Source organism: Dermacentor andersoni, chromosome 1, assembly GCF_023375885.2.
Source record: "Dermacentor andersoni chromosome 1, qqDerAnde1_hic_scaffold, whole genome shotgun sequence".
Lineage (NCBI taxonomy): Eukaryota > Metazoa > Arthropoda > Arachnida > Ixodida > Ixodidae > Dermacentor > Dermacentor andersoni.
Window position 1 is genome coordinate 394,282,956 of NC_092814.1, and position 22,603 is coordinate 394,305,558.

General features: G+C 47.5%; 1 protein-coding gene across 1 annotated transcript; it reads right to left on the reverse strand.

The window, feature by feature from the left end:
• Window positions 1-9,937: 9,937 nt before the first annotated feature.
• On the reverse strand, window positions 9,938-17,323 carry LOC140212999 (uncharacterized). The gene is made up of 2 exons (XM_072284150.1): window positions 16,192-17,323; window positions 9,938-10,033 (listed from the first exon to the last, which is right to left on the reverse strand). Exons 1-2 carry the CDS (start codon window positions 17,041-17,043, stop codon window positions 9,938-9,940), a joined length of 948 nt encoding a protein of 315 aa, XP_072140251.1. The 5' UTR covers window positions 17,044-17,323.
• Between the last annotated feature and the right edge of the window lie 5,280 nt (window positions 17,324-22,603).

The following is a 22,603-nucleotide window of genomic DNA, read 5'->3' on the forward strand; positions in this document are numbered from 1 at the left end:
GAGGTTGCGGTTGGTTGCGGTCTTGCTGCTCAACGGGTCGATCAGGTGCCTGAGCAGGCACCAGGTCTTGCGCGCCGACAGCTTTCCCTGCAGCCCGTCGCACGTACTCATCCAGTTCTCTCGGCAGAGCTTGGTTGCGTATTCAGCGATCTGTTTGTTGAGGAGCGCGATGCGTTTGACGAGCTTCTTCTTTCGACGTTGACGCTTCCATCTTCGCGTGAGCGAGTGCCGCGCCTCCCATATGTGTGCTAGTTTGGCGTCGACGAAGGGCATCTGCATCGTTGTCACAACTTCTTGAGTAAATCGGTCGAGCGCAATCTTTTGTTCTCGCGCCCATTCTGCGTACGTTTGATGTCCGCCCTCCGCGTTTTCTCCGGAGGTCTCGTTTTCTTCGTCCGTGTGCTTGCGCATTCGGTCCCAGTCGGTGATCCGGGCTTTGCCGAGGGCTGCCCGGTACCTTGGTCCCTTGATCGTTACACTTATGATGCTGTAGTCGGAGCCCAGGTCTACGTCTTCGTTCCGCCAGGCCACTTCTAGGGAGCCCGCCATCCACGACAGGTCCGGGGTGGTGTCCCTGTTGACGCTGTTTCTCTTTCGGGTGACGACGCCCGGTTCATTAAGGAGCGCCATTTCTTGGTCCTCCATTGCCTTTTCTAGAGCCTTGCCTCGTTTAGATTGGTATTTGTAACCCCATGTAGTGTGAGGGGCGTTGAAGTCGCCTAGGACCAGGAGCGGCCTGTTCCCCGCCAACCTCTTCGCCTGGCTCACTGTTGTTTCAAAGTCGTACTGCCTTTGTGACGGGCTGCAGTATGCGCTCATCACAAACAGGTTTCCGGCACTACCAATAGTCCTTGTGTGAACCTCGACCAGCGTGTGTTCGCAGCCCTTTTGCGCGGTGAGGTGTGGGTAGCTGCTATGTTGATGCGCACCAGTAACGCCGTCCCGCCTTCCGTCGGATCCATGTAGGTCACGTAACCCGGGAGTCTGGGTCTGCCGTGTGTCTTTTGTAACGCGATCATATCCGGTTTCTGGTCGAGCCCATCTATGTGAAGTTGTAACTCGGCTTCCTTGGTGCGGATGCCCCTGCAATTCCACTGGTAAATGATCGTTGTTTCCCCCCCGCGGATTCGCATTTTACTGTTCGGCGTCGGCGCCATCTTCCTTTGACGTTTTGATGCGACCGCGCCTGCACGTGATCGATTCCCTGACTTTATTGGCGCGTTCTTTCCTTAGCGCTGCGAACTTGTTCTTTACGGTTATCGTCGCTGTCTTCGCCGCCAGTCATTCGTGCTTAACTGACAGGATCTTTATTTGACCCTCGAAGACCTCTAACCTGGCATTCATATTGCCGATATTCTCATTGATTTGATTGATGGCTGCGAGTATCGCTGCCAGTTTGCCCTCTTGCGGCGGTTGCTGTTGATGTGACGTCTGCGGTGCCGCTGCTGCCGTCTTGCAGTCAGCGGTGGTTTCAGCGTCCATCGCTTCTTGAACATTCAATGCTTGTTGCATGGGCTGCGCCTCTCCTCTCCGCTCTTGGCGGGGCGAGAGGGGGTCCCTCCTCGGCACCTTGCGTTTCTCGTTGGCGTCCACGGGCGCCGTGCTCGTTTTGGTTATTTTAGTCGCTGAGCTGCCGCTAGCTAGCGCATCTATTTTACTCATGACTGCTCTGATCTGCACATTCTGTTCCTGAATCTGGGCTCCCCCCTCTAACCAATGCCGCAACCTCTAACCTCCCCCCTCTAACCAAAACGCCGCAACACGCCAAGAGTGCAGCGAATGTACACAACTTAAAAGACTAATCGAAAGGCAAAACGCCTTCACTGGACAATCAAATAACTGGAGCCTAGTCTGGCCGTCAGCGTGAGAGCAGAGAAGCGATGAAGCCTATGAAACATTGTGCGGGGGGGGGGGGGGGGGGATCTAGTAAGGCACTAAACCACCCGCAGCAACATCTAAAGAAAACATGTATTTTGTGTTAATCTTGATTTATTAAACAATTTTCTCGCCCTAACCTTGCAAAGAGGACGTATTAACCCAGCATCCATACGGACGGGCAGAAGAATGACACAAATGTCAGGCGATACCGTTAGGAATGTCAACATACGAGCACGGAAAACGCAGTTGCCGGTGATGTGAAGACTGACGACTTAACAAGAAGCACGACACGGAATGGAAAGTGTGTGCGTCAGCTCCCGTCTTTTAAAAACATCCATACTTTTATTGAACACATCAAGACCGTGGTGTACCACAACCACTTTCAAAGCCGCATACTGCACTGTCTTGCAGGGTGCCTATTCCCCATCTGTCCCCTAGTTGCGCTTCTGCTGTGACAGGTGCTGCTGCGCTCACTGGCAAGCTGCATTGTCAGGAGCATATACTAGGCTGACAAGTTACCTTATTTCTGTATTTATTGTCACCAATTGGGGCACACTTTGCTAAAACTTTCATGTTTAGCGCACTTATGAGTATTTACCCTAGCACCTTGATGTGAAATCGACTGTCTTTGCTATGCGTTTAGCTGAAAACCTGCTACATTTTTAACTCTGGTTCGGAACAGTATCCACAATTGCTGACCAAGTCACTTCCTTATGCCTCCTCGTACCTTCTTATTTTCCAAGCTGAAGTAGCCCGTATCGAGCTGAGCCATGATTGTTTGAACAGATGATGAAAATAGGCAATGAACTCGGAGATAGCATAGGGTAAATTAATTGTGCATTTTTGGAACTTATAAATAGTATGGAAACGGGAGATGAAAGTCGACGAAAAAATAGCTTGCTGTAGGTAGGCTCTGAATCCACATCGCCTTCATCAGGCATGTAGTGCTGTACTAATTCACCTACTGCGGCAGTCACCCTCCCATCCCCTTGGCATAAGCCTGTACCACTCACTACCACAGCAGCAGACGTAGAACGGTCTTAACTGCAGACATCATGTAATACATCAGCAGGCAACTGTTCGAGGGCTCTGACTTCGGCTGTGCCTTGATGCCCTAAGATAGGATACGATGGTTTATTGGCCATTTGCCCAATTCAGGCAAGTGGCCTATCCATGTGATTTCAGCAATGAACAGGCGTTTAAAATCCAGCTTTACACAATTTGTTGTACATGCTGTGACCAAATCTGTTCTTTGAAAGGTGAATAGTTGCTTACGAGAAAACACTGAAACGTAAAAGGAACAGACATCACTAGACGTGACATTGTGCCATATGTGCCAAAAATTGAAAAGCCTGGCTGCTGGATATGGCGACCCAGTGGTTTTTCCCGCACCCAAGCGATTAGCCCAATTGTTTCTTTGTACCTCGAGTAATGAGAGACAAGGTTGTATGAATAACCATGCCAAGCACTTTTTATGTTTAGCTGTGGGGGTTACGCTGCGAGATACCTCTCAGCTGTGGCAGGTCATATGCAGGTCGGAGGGACTTGTGTCTAAAGGGAGACGAAAGGCAAATACTAAGTCAAGCTAAAGTAATAGGTTAGTGCTCGAGAACGTCTAAGGCATCACTATTATCGCGAACAGAGGTTCAATAATTGAGAAACTGAAGCAAATGCAGGACAGAATTAGAGGTTCCCCCGAGGCATTCAAGTACTAGCTTGATGACGAAGGCACTCCTCCTTAAAGTTCTGTCCGCAGAACTCATCTACTAGTAATAAAGAGATCACTGCATTGTATTATAAGATGAAAGGAAATGCTACTCGTCTAGTTCTATATGATTTTTAGAAGGAAGGACCAATTGAAGTTACCCTTGAAAGCATCGCCCACCCTTTCACGTTTCAGTAGTTTCGTTATCAGGTAGTGCAGAGTTGGCTTTTCTGGCTCACGAAACTCACACAAACTGCAAGTTGCAGAGAATTCTATGTTCATGTGATGTTGCGGAATTCCCAAACAGTCCATGCTACTTGATCAAGAGCAGCTGCAGCGGCGAGTCGAATGTTCTGTGTTGACTCGGTTGCTCCATGGCCGCGCGTACGCATTTTGCGCACAAAGCTGCAGCACCCTCGTTAGGGCAATGTTTTACTCACCGATGGATGTAAAGAGCAGTGATGGTGTATGCAATGTCGCCACTCCGTCCTCAGGAGCAGGTGATTAGAATTGCTCTCGAGTCTAGACCCTTCAGACGTAATTTTCTCATAAACCAAATCATTTCTTGCCACGAAATAAGCACTGTGAGGCTTATGGAATGCTATTTTAACTGTCCACACGTACCTAGTATTTGGTTTTTGTGTTACTTTAGATGACCAGATTAGGATGCAATGAAACAATTCAAATAAATTTCATGGTGTGCTTTGTTTCACGCTTCGCAAGGCCTGCTAATGTGAACCGTGCTTTTCGCATGTTGTGATCTTCTGGAGAGCACGAGTTCATGGAGGCATGTGTTATTAGAACGATTCTGCATGTGTTAGTAAATATAATTCATTTTAATTGCATGTGACCTTAGAAGCAGGCTAGTGGCCAATAAACTTTTGTATGGTACCACAAAGCATCGAGGCAGTCAAAGCCAGGGCCGTCGACCATTTGCGTGCTCCTAAGAACAATTACAGGTAAATTAGTTCTGTCGAAGCCCTCAAGATCAAGGAGGGTTCACTAAAAGGAAAATTCTCATCAACCTGAATTTAGCACAACGTCCTGGGTTCGATCGTCCGACCAGCATAATTTTTTTCACCTATGAAACTCTCTTTCGAAGAAACCCATATGCTTTTTTTAAAAAATCTGCTTTCAGCTTAGAAACATACTAAACCATCGTCGTTTTAAGGTACATCACATGACATAGCCATAGGTACGTACAATTGTATAACACATAATCACTAATAACTTCACAATCCATGCTTCTCTTTCATATGCTCGTCCAATACACTTATTGAACCCAACAGTCTGCATGCCGTAAGCTGACTTCAAATGGCCGGAGTAGAAATCATGCCGTCACTTCCCCGTGATCGTGGTTGACGTCTTGTTGCTGTCGGTCCGCCTAGCAACACTTCATGTTAATCATAACCATGCTGGGTTACCAGCAAAATGTTACCATAAAATTGATTCCCATATTGCATGGGAGTTGCTTCATTTTGATTTCCGAGTTGTGTAAATGTTTAACGCTTCTGCTGAAATTAAAATTAACAAGTCCTCATGGTTACTTACATGAATGCAATAATGACTTACAGGCTAAGGCAATGTTTTCTGACATTCGATGGAAGCACTGTGAGCAGAGCTGTATGTACTAAGAAGTTGTGGGAAGGCAGGGTTCGGTCGCCTGGGTCACCAATTTATGGGAGGGAGCATTTACAGGTAACCACCGTAGCCACGGTTTATTCAAGCGAGCCAGCCATGGTGTCGCGGGATCTCGGGAGCGGCCGTTTATGTCGCGCTCGCGAGCATGTTCCATACTTGCTCTACCTGCTCGTGAGCCCATCGTCTTTGCCTGCTCTGAATTCGATAGTCGCGTTGCTACAGGGCCCACCTTCTAGTGCGAAGCGCAATTGAAATAAAACCCAATGGTGAAACCCAGGTAAAGTGTGCAGACGGTGTTGTCATCGGTAGTGTCGGGTTTCCGCAGTCCGAGAGAGATATATCAGGCAGCACCGGCAGCGTAGGAGCGAGGCGCAGCCACAATGATATTGCAGTGCAAAATCACAACCTGCCACAGGTTCTCGTAGAAGCCCGGGTCTGTAGAAGTCGGATGTCCAAAAGTAGACCATCTGGCAGCTCGGTACTTGCGTGGAGATAGCGCAAGTGTTGGTCACTCATGTTGTTGACGTGGAAGTGGTTCTCGAGCTGAGGAAACCAGATGGCAGACTTGCTCCTGTAAAACTTCGGTCGGCCATGCATCCGCGGAAGGTGTCAGCATAACATCGGAAGGCTTGCCTGCTGCTGCTTGCAGTCGAATCACGAATGCCAATAGCATCAGGGTTGCAGTGGTCACTAAATGCATCACGAAGGTTGTGGTTGTGGCGTCGCCGTGCCTGCGAGAGGGAAATTTGCGCATTGTGGAGCCGGTGGCAGAGCCTCTGAATTGGTGATGAGCGATGTGCCCCGAATCAGTTGTAAGAGTTTTGCAGGCGTAATGCGAAGATGTGGGTTCATATCCCACCAGCGGCCAGTAGTTCTATCAAACCACTTTATTTCTATTTATTTATACTTTCGTTATTTCAAATAAGAACTACAGTTAATTACCCCTATGCTGTCCTTCGTGTTTCACATTTTGTTGGCTTATGCCATAAATGAGTAGTAACAATTTGGAGGACGCTTAAGCTTCGCCTTTAATAGTGCAACAGGTTAGCATGCAATGATAGCTGACGGCTTCTGACCCTCCCTGGCAGCGAACGCTATGCAGAAAGGCGAACCATCTTGTATATTGTAGAAAGATGGGCATCTTGCATGGGCCGTGGATGCGGGCGCCATCTAGATGCTGTTGCAAGGAACCGGGCCCACCGCTCTATGAATGGTAGAAATGCTGGAAAAGGGGTTGTGTTTGAGTTTCGGTGTAGCAGGATTATGTTTTCTTGCATATTAAAATAACAATACGACGCTATGATGCCTGCAGGTTGTGTCTAGGTCGTGCCTTACGATTTTTCTTACGCATTTTACTATAAGAAAATTCCGTTAGTTAGTAATTCCTTTGCTCTACAAGGAAGGCCTGCGTGGTTCGGTATGCGTGGTTGGCAACAATTTTTCGCTCACGAAACGCTCAACGCTATATGCGGGGCCCTTAACACTATAGCGTGAGTATACCACTGAATAAATCTCGGCAAAGCCCCAGAGCTGGTAATAGTATAATTTCCTTATTAGTAACTTTTTGCTAGCACCTACTCAGACGATGTGCCCACCTGGTGATGCCCTTATAATGCAAGTCCCAGCATGCTACATCGAGATTTTTCAGAGCGCCGCGCTAGCTAGGGTAGCCACGCCTGGAGAACCGCACAGACCAATCAGGACATGAAGTAGTGCTAGCATCTAGTATGCCGACTAGTGTCCCTGTATATGCTCCCGCAGGGAGCAGAGTTGCGCATAGGTCCGCCGTTGTGCTCCAGCTCTGCAGTGAAGCAACTCCTGGAGCGCGCAGGAGGCAAATGCAGCGCGTTGTTCCATTTGCTTTCTTTTCTGCTGGTCGTGAGCTACATGCACCAAATGTTCGCAAGTGGTGAGCAAGATGACACTTTTTAATGCAGGCCACTCTCGAACGATTGGCGCAGTCGGAGGGATGCCAACCCCCCGAAATTTTTAGTTTGTATATACATATACAAACACACGCCACGAACGTGCATATAGGAGCCCACTTGCTCGCTCGAAATAATATCGTGATTGCGCCCATGACTCGAACAGCTCAAAAATTCGCTTGTAAACGCGTATCACCTTCAAAAAAAAAGTGGTGTAATGTTTTTCAGCATGCATATGAAGTTTTCTCGCGGAAGCCGGAAGGCAAGAAATATATAAAGGGTGTTAAAAGAAAACTTCGCGCATGTGTGCTGGACAATTATGTGAGAACATTTTGCCTGCCGAAACCAGACGAATAATGATCGTGGCCAAGAGAACTATCGCGCCTGAAGTTATGTCAGTGAGCGTTAACCGCGACCGTCATTCGTCGCTAACCGTCATTCACAGTTGCTGCACGTTTTCAATATATGCGGTACAGACACGTATATTTAAACGCATTTCAAATGTTCACCTGCGCACATTTTATGCAGAGCTTATTGTTATGATTCATACCGCAAACTTAACAGCTGCTTCGTAGCAGCAAATTTATGAGTAGAAAAATATTCAAAATGCACGAGCTTCTGGATCAAATTTATTTCGTACAAGGGAATGGATTAGCAATGGCTCGTGGCAGCAGGGGATGAGTGCCGGTTCCTGGAGCCTTGGGGGCAGAATTCAAGGTCACTGGAAAGGTAAGAAGTTATTAAGAGTAACAACAGGTTATTTTTATTGCACTATAATCACATAACATGGCAAACTTGCAAAGTAATTATTCACACATTGCTGACTGTAATATGACAACACATTTTTCTTTATCTCTTTACACTACTCAGGTTAATTTACTATAACACAGCACCTATTAAACGTACAAAAATAATTTCACATTCCTCGCGTCGACTAAGGCTGATCGAGCAAGCATCATATATTGCGGGCGGTAAATGCTGAAGCTATCACAGCTGTCTCATCAGCGGGAGCGCACGATGTTTTCGCACACTACAAAATAGTGAACGCTAGTACATTGATCGACCTTACATGAAAAATGAGAACGCCGACAAAAAAAAAAAGAAACAGTAGAGAAAAGCCAGGATGCAGCGGGCAAATCGTATCTGCTAGTATTTACTCTGTTTTGAACATACTGTTATGGAGCCGCATAGTCAGAACAATTGTACAAGCTACACAGCGAATTGGGCTAGTTGGTAAGCTAACATTGTTGGCTTATATGTGTAGCGCGACACAGAAGTGTGGTCCATTCTTTGTCCCGCGTCTGTGTCACGCTGCACATATACTCAAAAAATTGCACAAGTGAACAACCACTCATGCCAGACGTACGCATTTCAGCGTGTACAGGAGTGTTACTCGAGATAAATGCTGCTTTAGTGTAAACAAGCCGAACTCACCTCTGTAAACAAGGCGAGCGCACCTCGCATATCCTGGTCCCTTTCCGAGCTGGCCGGTCTCGTCCGTCCGCACGGCACCGCGTAATAAGCTTTGCCACCTTAAGTGCGATTTGTGCAGTTTGGTGCGCTCCACCCCGTCATACTGGAATACAAGTTTCAAAATGATGTGTTTCCTACCACTTCACCAAAGTTATTAATTTAATATCGTCCAACACCGTACCTGCAACCAGGAGCCGATCGGTGCAACGCACGCTTGACGGTCCGCTGATTGCAATTTCGATGTCACTGACAGAAACGAGCCGGCGCCGTGCCCGTGAAGTTGGCTTCGCAGCGGCGCAGTTCATCATTTGACGTCATTTTTGTACCACGTGATAGCGCTTGGCGAATAGCGGTGCGAGCGGCGCCGGAAAAGGTATGCGCAACTCTGCTCCCTGCGGGAGCATATACAGGAACACTAATGCCGACAGGCTCATCGCGGCACCAAGCGGCGGCTGTTGCATCTATTCTACGCAGCAGCGGGTCGTCTGAGCCGCGTGTCATGCGACATGCGTCACTTCTAGCGAGCGGTAATGAAGGTGTTTTTTTCCCATTTCAGATTCAAAAGCGCCTATTTTGACAAGATTTCATGCCACTCTGACTTGTATTTCAAATGTCGAAATTTGTGCAGAGGCTACCCTATATCTACTGTACATTAAACTGCTTCTCACAACGCATTCACCGTGGCTCCTACAGACGTGGAAGCCATGACCTGCCAGCTGTTACTCCTGCTCGGCGTCATTACTCAACGTAGAGGGCAATGGTACTTGCCCATAATCGACTGTACTCTCTTTCACGCATACCAGGCAACAACACAAAGGCTAGATAGACTTCTTTTACTGCTCACGTTTGCCACCAAAAGATAGTCTTAAATTCTGTTTACAACAGAAATGGAACATTAGGAACATAAAAGCTGTTTGTTTTCATTGAACAGGACTCTTAGAGGAGTACGAACGATCGCTGTTTAGTCCGTAAAGTGTGGCTCTCTGACTGATGTCACCTACTCCACTGTGTAATGTCTCACGTTTTATGCCTACTAGACCCTGGGGTGCCAGCCATTGTTAAGTTAATCCAATTTTGCGCTTGATAGCACACAGCTGATGGCTTAAAATATTTGTAGTCTATATACATAAAAACATTTCACACTAATATGTAGAGACTATATCCAATTCAAAGATATACCTAATAATAAAATATTTGATCCCTTATTTCACAGTTATGGATATTCACACACCCCTACAGAAAGAAAATGGAATGGAAACTGCAAAAAGAAGTGTGAAAATAAGAGAGCAATGCAAAGCAGGTCGTGAGCATTAACTTACGCTGCATACTCGTTCCTGACTCTTCCTTTACTGAAACCCAGGGAGGGGGCTTGTGCTAAGGGCCTTTCTGGGCACATGGGGCTGTCCTCCTCCTACAATGAGAAATAAGTCAAAGCACTCAAGCTCCAACATGGCATTGTTGGGATTGTTTAAATGGCAAACGAGAAACCTCTGAATGCACAAATTAGTGCGACCTAAAATTGCATACTGTAGAAGAAAAGTGTTAAAGAATTTTGTACGAGTCGGGCATCCTTTTAATACTTGTGCTTCTTAGGCCACGTAAATCATTGGTAGAAAAAATTCCTGTACATTTACAGACACTAAGGACTACGTTTGTGGAACTTTTTTGTACTTCTACCCTTTCAGTCCGGTGAAGGCGAACATAAATCCTCAGAAGTTGAGCTATTACTGAAATGCTGGATCAGGCTTGCCCATTCGAAAGGATTTTAATAACACTACTGCCATTATTATGTGACATCTCAAAGATGTGGTAGGAATATGCCATACTGCGATCACGTTTCCTACATTATGAAAAGGGCAGTTCCACGAATTGACAAAGTGCCGATGACATATCAATTGCAGCACACTTTTCCTGTGACGTGGCAGGAGGGCATGTCAGTGTTTTGTCGCCCGGTCTGTGCTGCCAACCAAATGTGGCAAGATCTATAGTTTAACAAACAATGGGGAGAAACTTACGGAAACGTCACATTACAAAATAAAGCTAGCTTTGTTCATCTGCAAAGGACGCGTTTCCGGCGCTATAATTGTGGCGCTGTTCCAAATCGCTCTGCAATCGAAAATTCTCAATGCTGCACGCAGTGAGAGGCACAGCGTACCTCAGGCGCGTCCTAATCGTTACTGTCTTCGAAGAGGTGTGTCCCGGACTTCGCGCCGCTCTGCGCAGTGCCGACAAGGGAGAGTACGCGGCTGCCCACTCCCGGTGGTTGGACGATGTCGTTCGTTGCACTGAACAAGACGCCAAGTCATCGGCACACCGCCGTCACCTGCGCACACGGCTTAATTTGACGACGTTTAACAGTTAGCTTACTTGTTCGCTGCCGATAAACGTGGCTTGTCAGACCTGTAGTTGAAACACCGTTTAGCCCAAGTGTTGCGCCACCGTTTTGCCTGCTTCTTCGCGGGCGCCATGGAGTTCAGCGTTCGTGTTATGGAGGCCCACAGCTCGTTGTTCTGAGCAGGAGGCACTCTCGGCGAGGGTTCGAATTTCGCCAGCTATGAGTGCGGCTCCATGAAAGAGACGAGGGCCTGCTCTTGGTCCGGCGACATATATGGGCTCCTTTTGGCGCCATTTTTTTAGGCGGTAACTGCTTACACGCGCGTGGTAGAAGCGAAATGCCATACTAAAACGCTGCTTCCACAAACGGAAGTGACGTCACAGTTGTGATCACGTGGTTGTGACGTTATTTAAACAAGTATGGAGAGTTCCGGTTCATAGTTTTGCGCTCGCTGCTGGACCTGGAGCTCCTTCAGCTTTTCAGCCTAGCCAAAACACAATTTTACTGTTTCTTACTGTATTTTGGGCTACAATGTTGTTCTAGTTTGTTGCGCTATATGAACCGGATGGTGTCCAAGCTTGCGATCACGAGTGACTGATCACGAGCTGATCCAACGATGGATCAGCTCGTTTCCTGATGCCTTGCAGCGCGTTTATGGTTGGTAGTGTGGTCTTGTGCAGGTGCAAGTAGTGTTTACAAATAATTATCCAGCCCACTTCCAGTGTCATCGGGGGTGCCTCAAGGTTCTGTCCTTCTCCATTTTTTGTTCCTACTATACATTCACGACCTACCTTTGCATGTATCTTCTAATATCCGCATGTTTGCTGAGGACTGCGTTATCTACCGAACAATTACTAGCCCATGTGACCATATGATTCTACAACAAGATCTAGACCACATAGTACAATGGTGTGATGACTGGCGAATGTCCCTAAACCCTATTAATTGCAAGCTCATTCCCTTTACTCATCGTAAAATTCCCCTTCACTTATAACATAGCTAGTCCCCGTTCAATCAGTAACCAATTGTAAATACCTTGGAGGTACCTTATCTAATAATATGTCTTGGAACACGCACATTGTTAAACTCACGCCATCAGCTAACAGAACTTTGGGTTTCTTAAAACGTCATTTACGTAACGCTCCGAGACACGTAAAACTACATGCTTACAAATCATTAGTGAGGGCTAAGTTAGCGTATGCATCTCCCATCTGGAACCTACTCGAAGTAGGTCTCACTAATACCCTAGAATCCGTTCAAAATCGTGCTGCTAGATTCATTCATGCTTTGTATTCATATGAAATCACTGCTTCATCACTCAAAGCCCAGTGTAACATCGCCGTTGTCCTGTCGCCGACGCATTGCAACCATCTCTCTATTTCACCAGTTCTTTCACTCGCCACTTAATTAAGCTCCTTACATTATCCCTGCAGCTCACATATCTCATCGCACAGATCATGGGTTAGAAGTTTCTCGCCCACGTGCCTGCACTGAAACATTTTCTGCTTCACTTTTTTCCAGAGCAGCAAGAGATAGGAACGGCCTTTCTCGCAACATCGCCACTATCACCTGTCCATCAAGCTTCATGCATAGCATGTCAAATATAACATCGTACTGATCGTTGTCAATAATATTCTATATAAGAAAAAAAAACACCCCTCATGTAAGGACCGAGCCCTGAGGGCTTCCGCAGTTGCCCAGTTCGTAAGGACCGCCCGAGATTGTGCCCAGTCGAAGGAACGCTTCCCTTTCCGATAGGAAAGGATCGCTATGTATAAACGCTCTGAAAGGCTGGCCGCACTCCCAAAAATAGGCCACGCAATCTATGCAGACGATATCACAATCTGGTCCCCGGGGGATCTTTGGCCGATCTAGAGCAATCTCTCCAGGCGGCCATAGATGTAACGGAAGAATTTCTTACATGCACGGGTCTCAAGCTGTCACCTGTCAGACAGTCAGACAGACGCTAGTCGTCCCATGACCACGAATGAATCCCTTTTAATGTACAGTCGTGAAATATATACAGCCAGAACGGTCACATGACTTGTGCGAGAACTGGTGAAAGGAAATGAAAGCATAGCGCTTATCTCAGCGCGTGTCTGTGGCTCAGGCACACACAGGGCGTATCGGGATGACGTCACATCTTCCCCGTTTTACAAGCACTGTGTGCCTACCAAGAAAGGAAAGCACTTTGCAAATCTGTCATCAATGCCGAGTCTTTTCGGCGCTCGTACGACGCGACCGTATCGCGTAGTTCTTTGCTCGGCTCTCGAAGTTTCGTTCACTGGAAGGGTCTCTTGGGTGTCGGACTATTGCTTAGCCACGATGTCGGCGCCGTCGGTCGTGTCCGTTGGCAGGCTGCTTTGTTGAGGCTGTTCGGCCGGAACGGCACTGGTCTCTCCTCCGCTTGGAAGCAGGAACAGATGGCGTCTGTTTCTGCGTATGGTCCCCCCTGCAGTCTGGACCCAGTAGGATCTTGGTGTTGAGGAAGGACGAAGGACTGTGCCCTCGGCGCATCTGTCTCTCAGCCATACTTGGTTGCCTGCGGATAAACTGGGAAGAGGGCTCGCAGCATGACGTCTGTCAAAATACATCTTTTGTTTCTGTCTGCATTTTTCGTCCTGCTTTTTCCAAGAAACGGTTACCACTCGCGGTCTTAAAGCGGATGGCATGCATGGCACTCGTGAGCGTAAGCGACGGCTCATTAGCAGTTGCGCTGGACTATAGCTGGTTGGGCCCGGTGTGTTTCTATAATTCAGCAAGGCAATGTATGGGTCCGGCGCTTTCTTCAGTATTTTGAGAGTCCCTACCATGCGCTCAGCTTCCCCGTTAGCTTGCGGGTAACGAGGGCTCGTTGTGACATGCTTGAAGCCGTATTTTCTTGCAAAATCAATGAAAGCGAATGAGATGAACTGTGGTCCGTTGTCTGATATTACCGTTTTCGGTATCCCATGCCTGGCGAAGATGCTTTTCAGGTGTTGGATGACCACCTGTGACGATGTCCCATGATCCAGCAGGGCCAGCTCAGGATACCTGGAATGGTAGTCGACAACAACAAGATAGACAGCTCCTTTCATCTCAAATAAATCAATTCCGACTTTCTCCCATGGAAGCTCAGTTGTTTCAGAGGGGATCATCGGTTCGGAAAATTGGGTGCGCTCTGCAGCAAAAGTTTGGCAGTTGGCTACGGTTGTTGCGATTTCCTGGCAAATTCCTGGAGACCAGACTGATTCCTTGGCGTTTGCGCGGCAGCGGGAAATGCCTTGATGCCCTTCGTGGATTCTATCAAGCATTTCTTTCCGCAGAGATCTTGGGATTACTATTCTGGCGTCCTTTAGAAGCAACTGCTTGCAAACCGTGATGTTGCCACGATGCGCCCAGAATGGTTTGAGAACTTGCGGCAGCCGATCCTTTGCGGGCCAACCTTGCATGCAAGCTTCGAGCAACGATGCGCACTCGGGGTCCGTTGCCTGCTCTGAGCGTATGCAGTCGAGCATGTCATCTGAGAGCGCATATCCGACGGCTCCATCCACGTGAGCCGAGACGTCAGCGTCAGACAATTCCCCAATAGACAGTCCCGTGTTCATCCCTCTGGCTCGAGAAAGAGTGTCCGCTGTAGCGATGGTTTTACCCGGGACGTGCGTGAGCGAGTACCGCATAAGACGCATTCTGAACCTTTGAATTCTTGGTGGAAGAGAATCGAGAGGATCGCGACCCAGTAGCGGAAGGAGGGGCTTGTGGTCTGTCTCAAATAAAAACGTGAGGCCTCTCAGAAATTCGTCGAAGCGTTCCGCTGCCCAGGTCAGAGCCAACGCTTCCTTTTCGATTTGTGAATACCTCTGCTCTGTTTTCGTGAGCGATCTGGAGGCATATGCTACTGGACGTCTTTCGCCAGATGGCTGATCCTGGAGTAGTACGGCGCCAAGTCCTTGCGAAGACGCGTCCGCCGAAACAATTGTCGAGTACATGGGGTTGTACCTTCCCAGGCATCTGTTAGAGCTGAGAGTATTCTTGATCTTCTCAAAAGCTTCCTCTTGTTGAGTTCCCCAACACCAGTCGCTGTCTTTGTTGAAGAGGCTGCGTAAAGGCGCAGATATAGACGCAGCATCAGGAAGAAACCTTGCGAGGTGGTTCATCATGCCTAATAAGGAACGAACCCCAGCGACGTTTTGGGGTCGAGGCAACTCCTTGATTGCTCTGATCTTCTCAGGATCTGGGCGCACGCCATTGGCGTCAAAGATCATGCCCAGAAATGCTACTTGCTCAACAGCGAAACAACATTTTTCCTTGTTAAGGGTTACTCCTGTTTGTTCCAGTCGGTCGAGCTCGTTACGAAGGCGGTTGTCATGTTCCACTTTGTTCTTGCCGTACACCAGAATGTCGTCCATGTAGTTCAGTACGCCGTCTAGGCCTTCGACGACCTGAGAGAACTTTCTCTGAAAAATTTCTGGTGCGGATGTGATCCCGAACGGCAACCGGCGGTAGCAGTACCGCCCATACGGCGTTATAAAAGTGGTGAGCTTTTGACACTCCGCGGAAAGCTTTATCTCGTAGAATCCAGAATTCGCGTCCAGTTTAGAAAAGACCTTGGCTTCCTGGAAGCTTCCCATAACTTGCTCTACCGTTGGTAGCTGATGACGCTCGCGTCTGACAAATTTGTTCAGTTGCGTTAAGTCGACGCATATCCTTACTGCTCGAGACCGCTTCATTACGGGGACAATAGGAGAGCACCATTCTGTCGGTTCTTCGACCTTTTGTATCATTCCTTCTCGTTCTAGCCTGTCCAGTTCCTGCTCGACTTTTTCCTTCATGGGAATAGGAATCAGTCTCGGTGTTGACAGGGCGTACGATGTTGTATTCGGAACGAGACGTATGGTATGCTCTCCAGATATGGAACCCGTGCCTTGGAATACCTTAGAATACCTGCTTACGATGTCGTCAGCAGTTCCTAAGTCATCTAGGAAGCGAACGATTCCTAGGGCTTTGATAGCTGGTAGTCCCAACAAGGGTGTGCGCAAGTTATGCACGACGTAAATGGTCTGTTTCGAACGGTTGTCTTTCCAAGCTATTTGAGCGTCAAATTTTCCGATTGTACGGATGCTTGCATTGTTCGGTCCTTTAAGATCACCTGCTTTGTCCAGAGAACGCGGAAGTAAAGGAAAATATTGCCCGACGACAGTCACTTCGGCTCCCGTATCTACTTTCATGCGGAGCTTATGGTCGTTTATCAGTACCGTGACGAAGTGCTCAGACGGTGTGTTCGCCGAATTCTGGACCGTGCCAAGAAATTTATCAGCTGCGGCAATGTCATCAAGATTTCCGTCTGCTTGTCTCTTTTTTCGGCACGCCTTTTCGAAGTGGCCCAACTTTTGGCAAAACCGGCATCTTTCCTGTTTCGCTGGACAACTGCTTCTCGGATGAAATGGTCCGGCGCAGAAACTGCAGAACTTTCCGCGATAAGCTGGCTTCTGACCGCGTGTAAACCTTCTACTCTTTCCAGGGGTTTTCTCGGGCTTTACTGCGGCGACGCAAGCTTCTGGGATAGTGCCCTCGTGCTCTTTTAGCTCGGCTTGCTGTTTCTTTACCGTTTCGCTTGTACGCGCTTTTGCCAAAGCAGTGCTCAGCGTGAGATTAGGATCCATCTGTAGTTCCTCCGAGAGAAGCTGGTCCCGTAGTCCTACTACGAAGCGGTCTCTTATTAGGCGTTCCTTCATTTCTTTGAACTCGCATCTGTCTGCTAGCCTGTTAAGCTCTGTTGCAAACTGGTCTACTGTTTCTCCCAGTTGTTGCCGGCGTAGATTAAAGCGAGCACTCTCGTAGACTGTGTTCTTGGTATGGACGAAATAGCCCTTAAATTTTGACTTTACGAGGTCGAAGTCCTCCATTTCTTCGTCTTTCACGTTTAGCGACCGAAGAATCTCCCGTGACTTTCTGCCCATGATATAGAGAAGAGTCCTTACTTGTACTTCGTCTGGTTTCTCATGTAGTCCGAATGCGAATCTGTAGTCGTCGAATTCGTCCATCCAGGCGGGCCAGTCCGCAGCGTTCTGGAAGTCGAAAGGCCTAGGAGGCTTGATTCCTGCCATGCTGAAGCGTTGCTTGACGATTGTCACCGGGAGGACTTGCTCTTGCGGAAGAAGGCGCTCGTTCGCTTGTTGACGGGCTGTTGCAGCGTTACATCGTAGTCAGCTTTGACATAGCCACTTCTGACACCATGTCAGACAGTCAGACAGACGCTAGTCGTCCCATGACCGAGAATGAATCCCTTTTAATGTACAGTCGTGAAATATATACAGCCAGAACGGTCACATGACTTGTGCGAGAACTGGTGAAAGGAAATGAAAGCATAGCGCTTATCTCAGCGCGTGTCTGTGGCTCAGGCACACACAGGGCGTATCGGGATGACGTCACATCACCGACCAAATCCGAACTCCTCCTCTACAGACAGTCGAGGCAGGGCGTTAGGAACCTCGAGCCTCTGGAAACGCTGCCAGTCGAAATTACAACACGAGAAGGGCACCCATTCCGAGGGTGAACTCCATCAAAATTTTAGGACTTTTAATCTACGCCAAAGGCTACAATGCAGAAGCTCTAAACAAGCTGGGCGCGCAGGTAAAAAGTATACTGTTACGTTTCGCCTACGACGCGCGGTATAGCCGGCGCGGATGCAACGGACGCCGGGGCTTCGTTCAAAGCGGCGGACATTTTGGCCCGTTCGGAGCTCCCGCAAAGCCTGCCCGCCAAGCGCGTCCAGGCGTGTTTCAGTGCCACGTGTCTTCATGTGTGCGTGTGTGTGTGTGTGCCCACGCTTGTCAAAGCGCGGCAGCCGGGGAGAGGAGCTCCCCAAGTGTGAAGCGAGGAGGTCTGACCGGCGCCGGGTTGGCGGATGCGTCACTACACTCGTCTCAACATGTCTCTCAGCGTGTCCGTGCCCGCCGTCACGTGGCCTCGTCACGAGGCCTTCCTTCTTGCCCTCAACTGCGAAAGTATAAGAGCAGCTGCCCCCGGACGCCAAGAGAGAGGCTCCGATTTCTTCCGTTGAGTTACGTGCTCTCCTGTCTCTCCACTTCGGTCGACCTGACCGCCCGCTCTTTTGCGATGCTAGAATAAACAAGTTGTTCTGTTACCAGTCGACTCATGCTTTGCCGGGACCTTCGGATGCTTCCAGTTCTGCCCCAGGCCGCCGGGCCAACGCTACCCTTGGGGCTTGCGACCCATTTGCAACAACTCGTGCTAGCGGTGCGATTGCAACAACGGGCGTCAGCGCTGAGATTACAACAATACTAAGACTCATAACTAGAATCGCAAGCAAAAGGGGGAGGGGGGACTCAAGGAGGACGACCTACTCAGGGTCTTCCAAGCTTTCTTCCTCAGTCACATTACTTACACGGCACCGTACCTCAAATGGAGCAAAATTGAAAAGAACAAACTCGACACGCTCATCAGGTCCGGCGTCAAAAGAATACTCGGTATTTCACAATCCGTTAGAACATTAAAACTACTTGAACTCGGAATTCACAATACCACAGACGAAATAATTGAAGGACAGTTTATTGCACAGATCTCCAGGCTTTCGTTAACTAAGCTGGGAATCAAGATTCTTGATAAAGCTGGTCAACTCCCTATACAGGCACCGCTCAACCGACAACCCCTGTCTAAATTAGCCCGTGAAGGTATAAAGGTTGAGCCCGTGCCGAGGAACATCCACCCAATATATAACGAAGGTCCCAGAAGAGCGCGGGCTAGAGCCATCTTTCGACGAATCGATCCTTACGGGGTGGATGCATTCTTAGTTGACGCCGCCAAATATGGCAGCGAAGACAGGTTTGCAATCACGGTCGTTGATGCGCGCGGAACACTTATCAGCGCCGCATCAATCTACGCTAAACACGCGAACGAGGCGGAGGAAACCGCGATAGCCTTGGCTCTTCAAGCCGCAAAAGGCCCGGCGACCATTTTCTCCGACTCGCGCACGGCGGTCAGGGCTTTCTCATCCGCTCTAGTTTATAAACACGCAGCCGACATCGTTAACAGATGCTTTCGTATTAATACGCGAGAAGAAACTGCAGGTCATAGCATAGCATGGTTCCCGGCCCACATGGACGATGCAACTAACCAAGCGGGCTGCAACCCTAACGAGCGGGCCAACTGCCTGGCGCGTGAATTCACGAACCGCGCCCGAGCTAGCGCTCCGGCTCTCCCGCAGGATTGCCCCTTCAAAGATAAACTTAAGACCTTTCATGAAATTACTTCACATTACAGACACAGCAGGAGAAAATTCCCTCCCCCCAGCCCGAAACTGAACAGGGCTCAGGCTGTTACTTTCAGGCTTTTACAGACGACATCCTACCTCACCCCGAGTGCGTTTAGTTGGATAGACCCGAACTTTCCGCACTCGTGCTCCAAATGCGGTCACGCGTGCTGCTCCTTCGACCATATGCTCTGGCTGTGCCCGTACAACGCGGGCTCCGACTTTCATAACAAGTCCAAGCGGGACGCCTTGCTGAAGAGCTCGGATTTCCCAAACCAACTACAGGCCTTCCAGAGGGCCCGCGACGTCGCGGAGAGTCACCATCTCCCTGTACCGTCGCGGGCGGAGCCACCAACTTGATCGGGGAACCTTCGGTTCCCCCTAATCAGGTTCCTCAGGACCCTCTAATAAAGTTCTTGTCACTGTCACCCCTTATGTAATACCCCCTCGGGGGTCTTTAAGGAAATAAAAATGAATGAAGGAATGAATTTAGGTGAATGTTAAAGAACCCCAGGTGGTCGAAATTTCCGGAGTCCTCCACTACGGCGTGCGTCATAATCAGAAAGTGGTTTTGGCACGTAGAACCCCATAATTTAATTTAAATAATCTGTGTTCAGTAACAGAATTTGTATAGTTAAAATCTGCTGCAATGCTTGAAGATTGACCGAGAGAAAGAAAGAAATCACTGAGACTGTTCGCCCATTCGCTGCCTGTTAATTCTATACAATCCTGTAAAATCTCAATCGTTCGTTCTGGAAATTTTCTTAGCATTGTATTAAGCGTCTAGCAGGACGTTTAATTATTAGGTTTGTTGAATGGATATTCGTTCTTAGCCCTCCGTTGTTCCTTGATAACGGAGGTTCTAAACTGCTTAAATGCTTTAAGTGTCCGGACATTTTAGTCTTCATGAATGCTATGTACAATTGGTCATGCTTTTCTTAAATTTTAAATTTATATGTTTAAATTCTTCTAACACAATATCAAGGTTACTACGTAGTAGCTGCTCTCGCAAGAATGACGGTGTTTTAGCATGTTTCAGCTTATTTTCACAATTCATATACTTTAAGTCGCCACAAAAAAGATATCAGTTTGTTTTCAGCCTACTATGAAGTTTTGACTGAGAAAGACATTCAGTTTGTTCTGTGAGGCACGCAATAATTGTTCTGGCATATTATTTTACTTCAGAACACTCCATATGGTAGCCAACCGTTAATAAACCACACAAGAACTTAATAGCACAATTCATGTCATTATGCAAATTGTCACACAATAACAATATCGCACGAATGCTACCGCACTGATGTAATATAGTAGTACATACTTAACATAATCATTTTATACTAGAATAATAAATAAATAAATGATATGTTTATTATGGTGCCCAGGTACAGCTAGACAGCCTTCGTACTCATGCACTTAAAGAGTAATATGCAAGCCAAAATGTACAGAAAACACAAATGTGGTAGACAAAACAGTTAGAGCTAGAGAAACAAATAGGGAAAAAGAAAATGAGGAAGCGTAAAAGGGAATTAATCAGACAACATGATTACCTATGTGTACCCAAAGCACAGCAAATGAACTCTGAAGTATGCCAACAGAGGCGCAGTTCTTATTGCATGTTTTTCGGAGTCAAGCCATATATAGGACAGTCTTTAATGCAACAAGGCTAGCAGAGAATGCGGAATGCTGCCTGGTAAACTGTTGCGGCACGCAAAAATTTCATATGGTCAAGAAGCTTTGGGGAATGTATAATGCCATGGACCACCTTATATACGAACAAAATGTCTGATTAATTAAGTCTTGAGCCCAGAGGTGCAAGTTGAGGTATATTTTGGAAGGCTCAACTGTGGTCGCCAGAATGGCGAAATTGGTGCTTGAAGATAGATATCAAGTTATTATGTACGCGTTCAATGAGGTCAGAATTATATTTGCACGTTGCACACCTGTCTACAGACGCATACTCTACTACTGGAAGGCACACAGCAGAATGCAATTTCTGAAGCAGAACAGGAGAGTGGAATCCATTTATTATACGACATACAATTCTAGAGTTTGAAGGGCACGTTATGAATATTTAACGTGTGGAAAGAAGCTTAGCGTTTTGTCGAAGTACACACCAAGATCTTTCATTTCGTCGACTTTGGGCAGTAGAGCATCCCAAAGGGTGTATGAAGGTGCACATGGTGTGTTTTCTGTGTCTAACTTAGTGTGATAGTTTTGGACGCATTTAAGAGTACCTTAGGTTTCTGCACCAGTTTGAGAGCGAAAAGATGTCTTTTTGGTGGTCAGTGCACTGGTGAACACTGTTGGCAGTCCTCAATAGCTTTAAGACGTCGGCGTATAAAGCCATGTTCTTTTACTAAAATGTTCTTAGCCCTATCAGAAAGGAGGGAATGCAATACTGATTCAAACACTTTTGACGCAGCGCAGAGGATAGATACAGTGTAGGTCGGCAGTTGGTGACTGCACATCTAGGACCCGATTTGTGCACGGGCGATATCCATGCTGCCTTCCAAGTGCTAGAAAACGTGCTGGACTTTTAGGCGACTAAAAAGATGCTTGTGACACAAGGGACAAGTATGCTTCCATACTCACTAAGCACTGCCGGAGCAGCACAAGAAAGGGAAGGTCTGAGGCGCTTAATACCCTTGAAAAGAAGGTCTTCATTGACTGATAGCGTGCACACCGTGCCAGACTGAGAAGGATGGTTACTTGAAGCATGTTTTACCCCATATACAAAGTAGAAGTATTCTGCAAAGGCATCAGGAGTGTTGGAGACAACATCATCATTTCCATCAAAACATCTTCGGCACTCTGTTTATCAATCAATCAATCAATCAATCAATCAATCAATCAATCAATCAATCAATCAATCAATCAATCAATCAATCAATCATTCAATCAATCAATCAAAGCAAACTTATTTTTCAACATTACAAGGCGAAAAAGGTGGCCGGAGAAAAAGCTGCTACACTGCAGCTTGACTGGGCTCCAGCCAGCCAACAGCAGTGGAGACGAAACAGATTGAGCGTTACTAAACATTAATAAAAAGTACTCTACCAAACATACAATAAAGCCAGGATTACATTACAAATAAAATGCGCCACTCGAGCACTTGAGGAAGAAAGAATGGAAGAGAAAGGCTGAGTACTCAGAATAGACACACATAATGCAATGACGAGACATACGCAAAAAAAAATTGGTTATTATTTTTTATTGGGTCAATAAGCTTATTATGTCTTCCTTTATTACCGTGGCTATGTCAATGTTCAATGTGTCATAGATATTTCATATCGTTGGCAATGTAGCTGAATTTTCTGTCGGCCGTACTGTGGGCGCGAAAAACGACCACGCCATGGAGGTTGACACCGAAAACGGTATGTTGTACTCAAGTC

Coding starts and splice junctions, on each gene's coding strand:
- LOC140212999 (XM_072284150.1), bottom strand. CDS start 17,043: ATGGCAGGAATCAAGCCTCCTAGGCCTTTCGACTTCCAGAACGCTGCG. Junction 10,034..16,191: donor CGTCTGAGCACTTCGTCACG/GTACTGATAAAC, acceptor TTCTCATTGTAG/GAGGAGGACAGCCCCATGTG.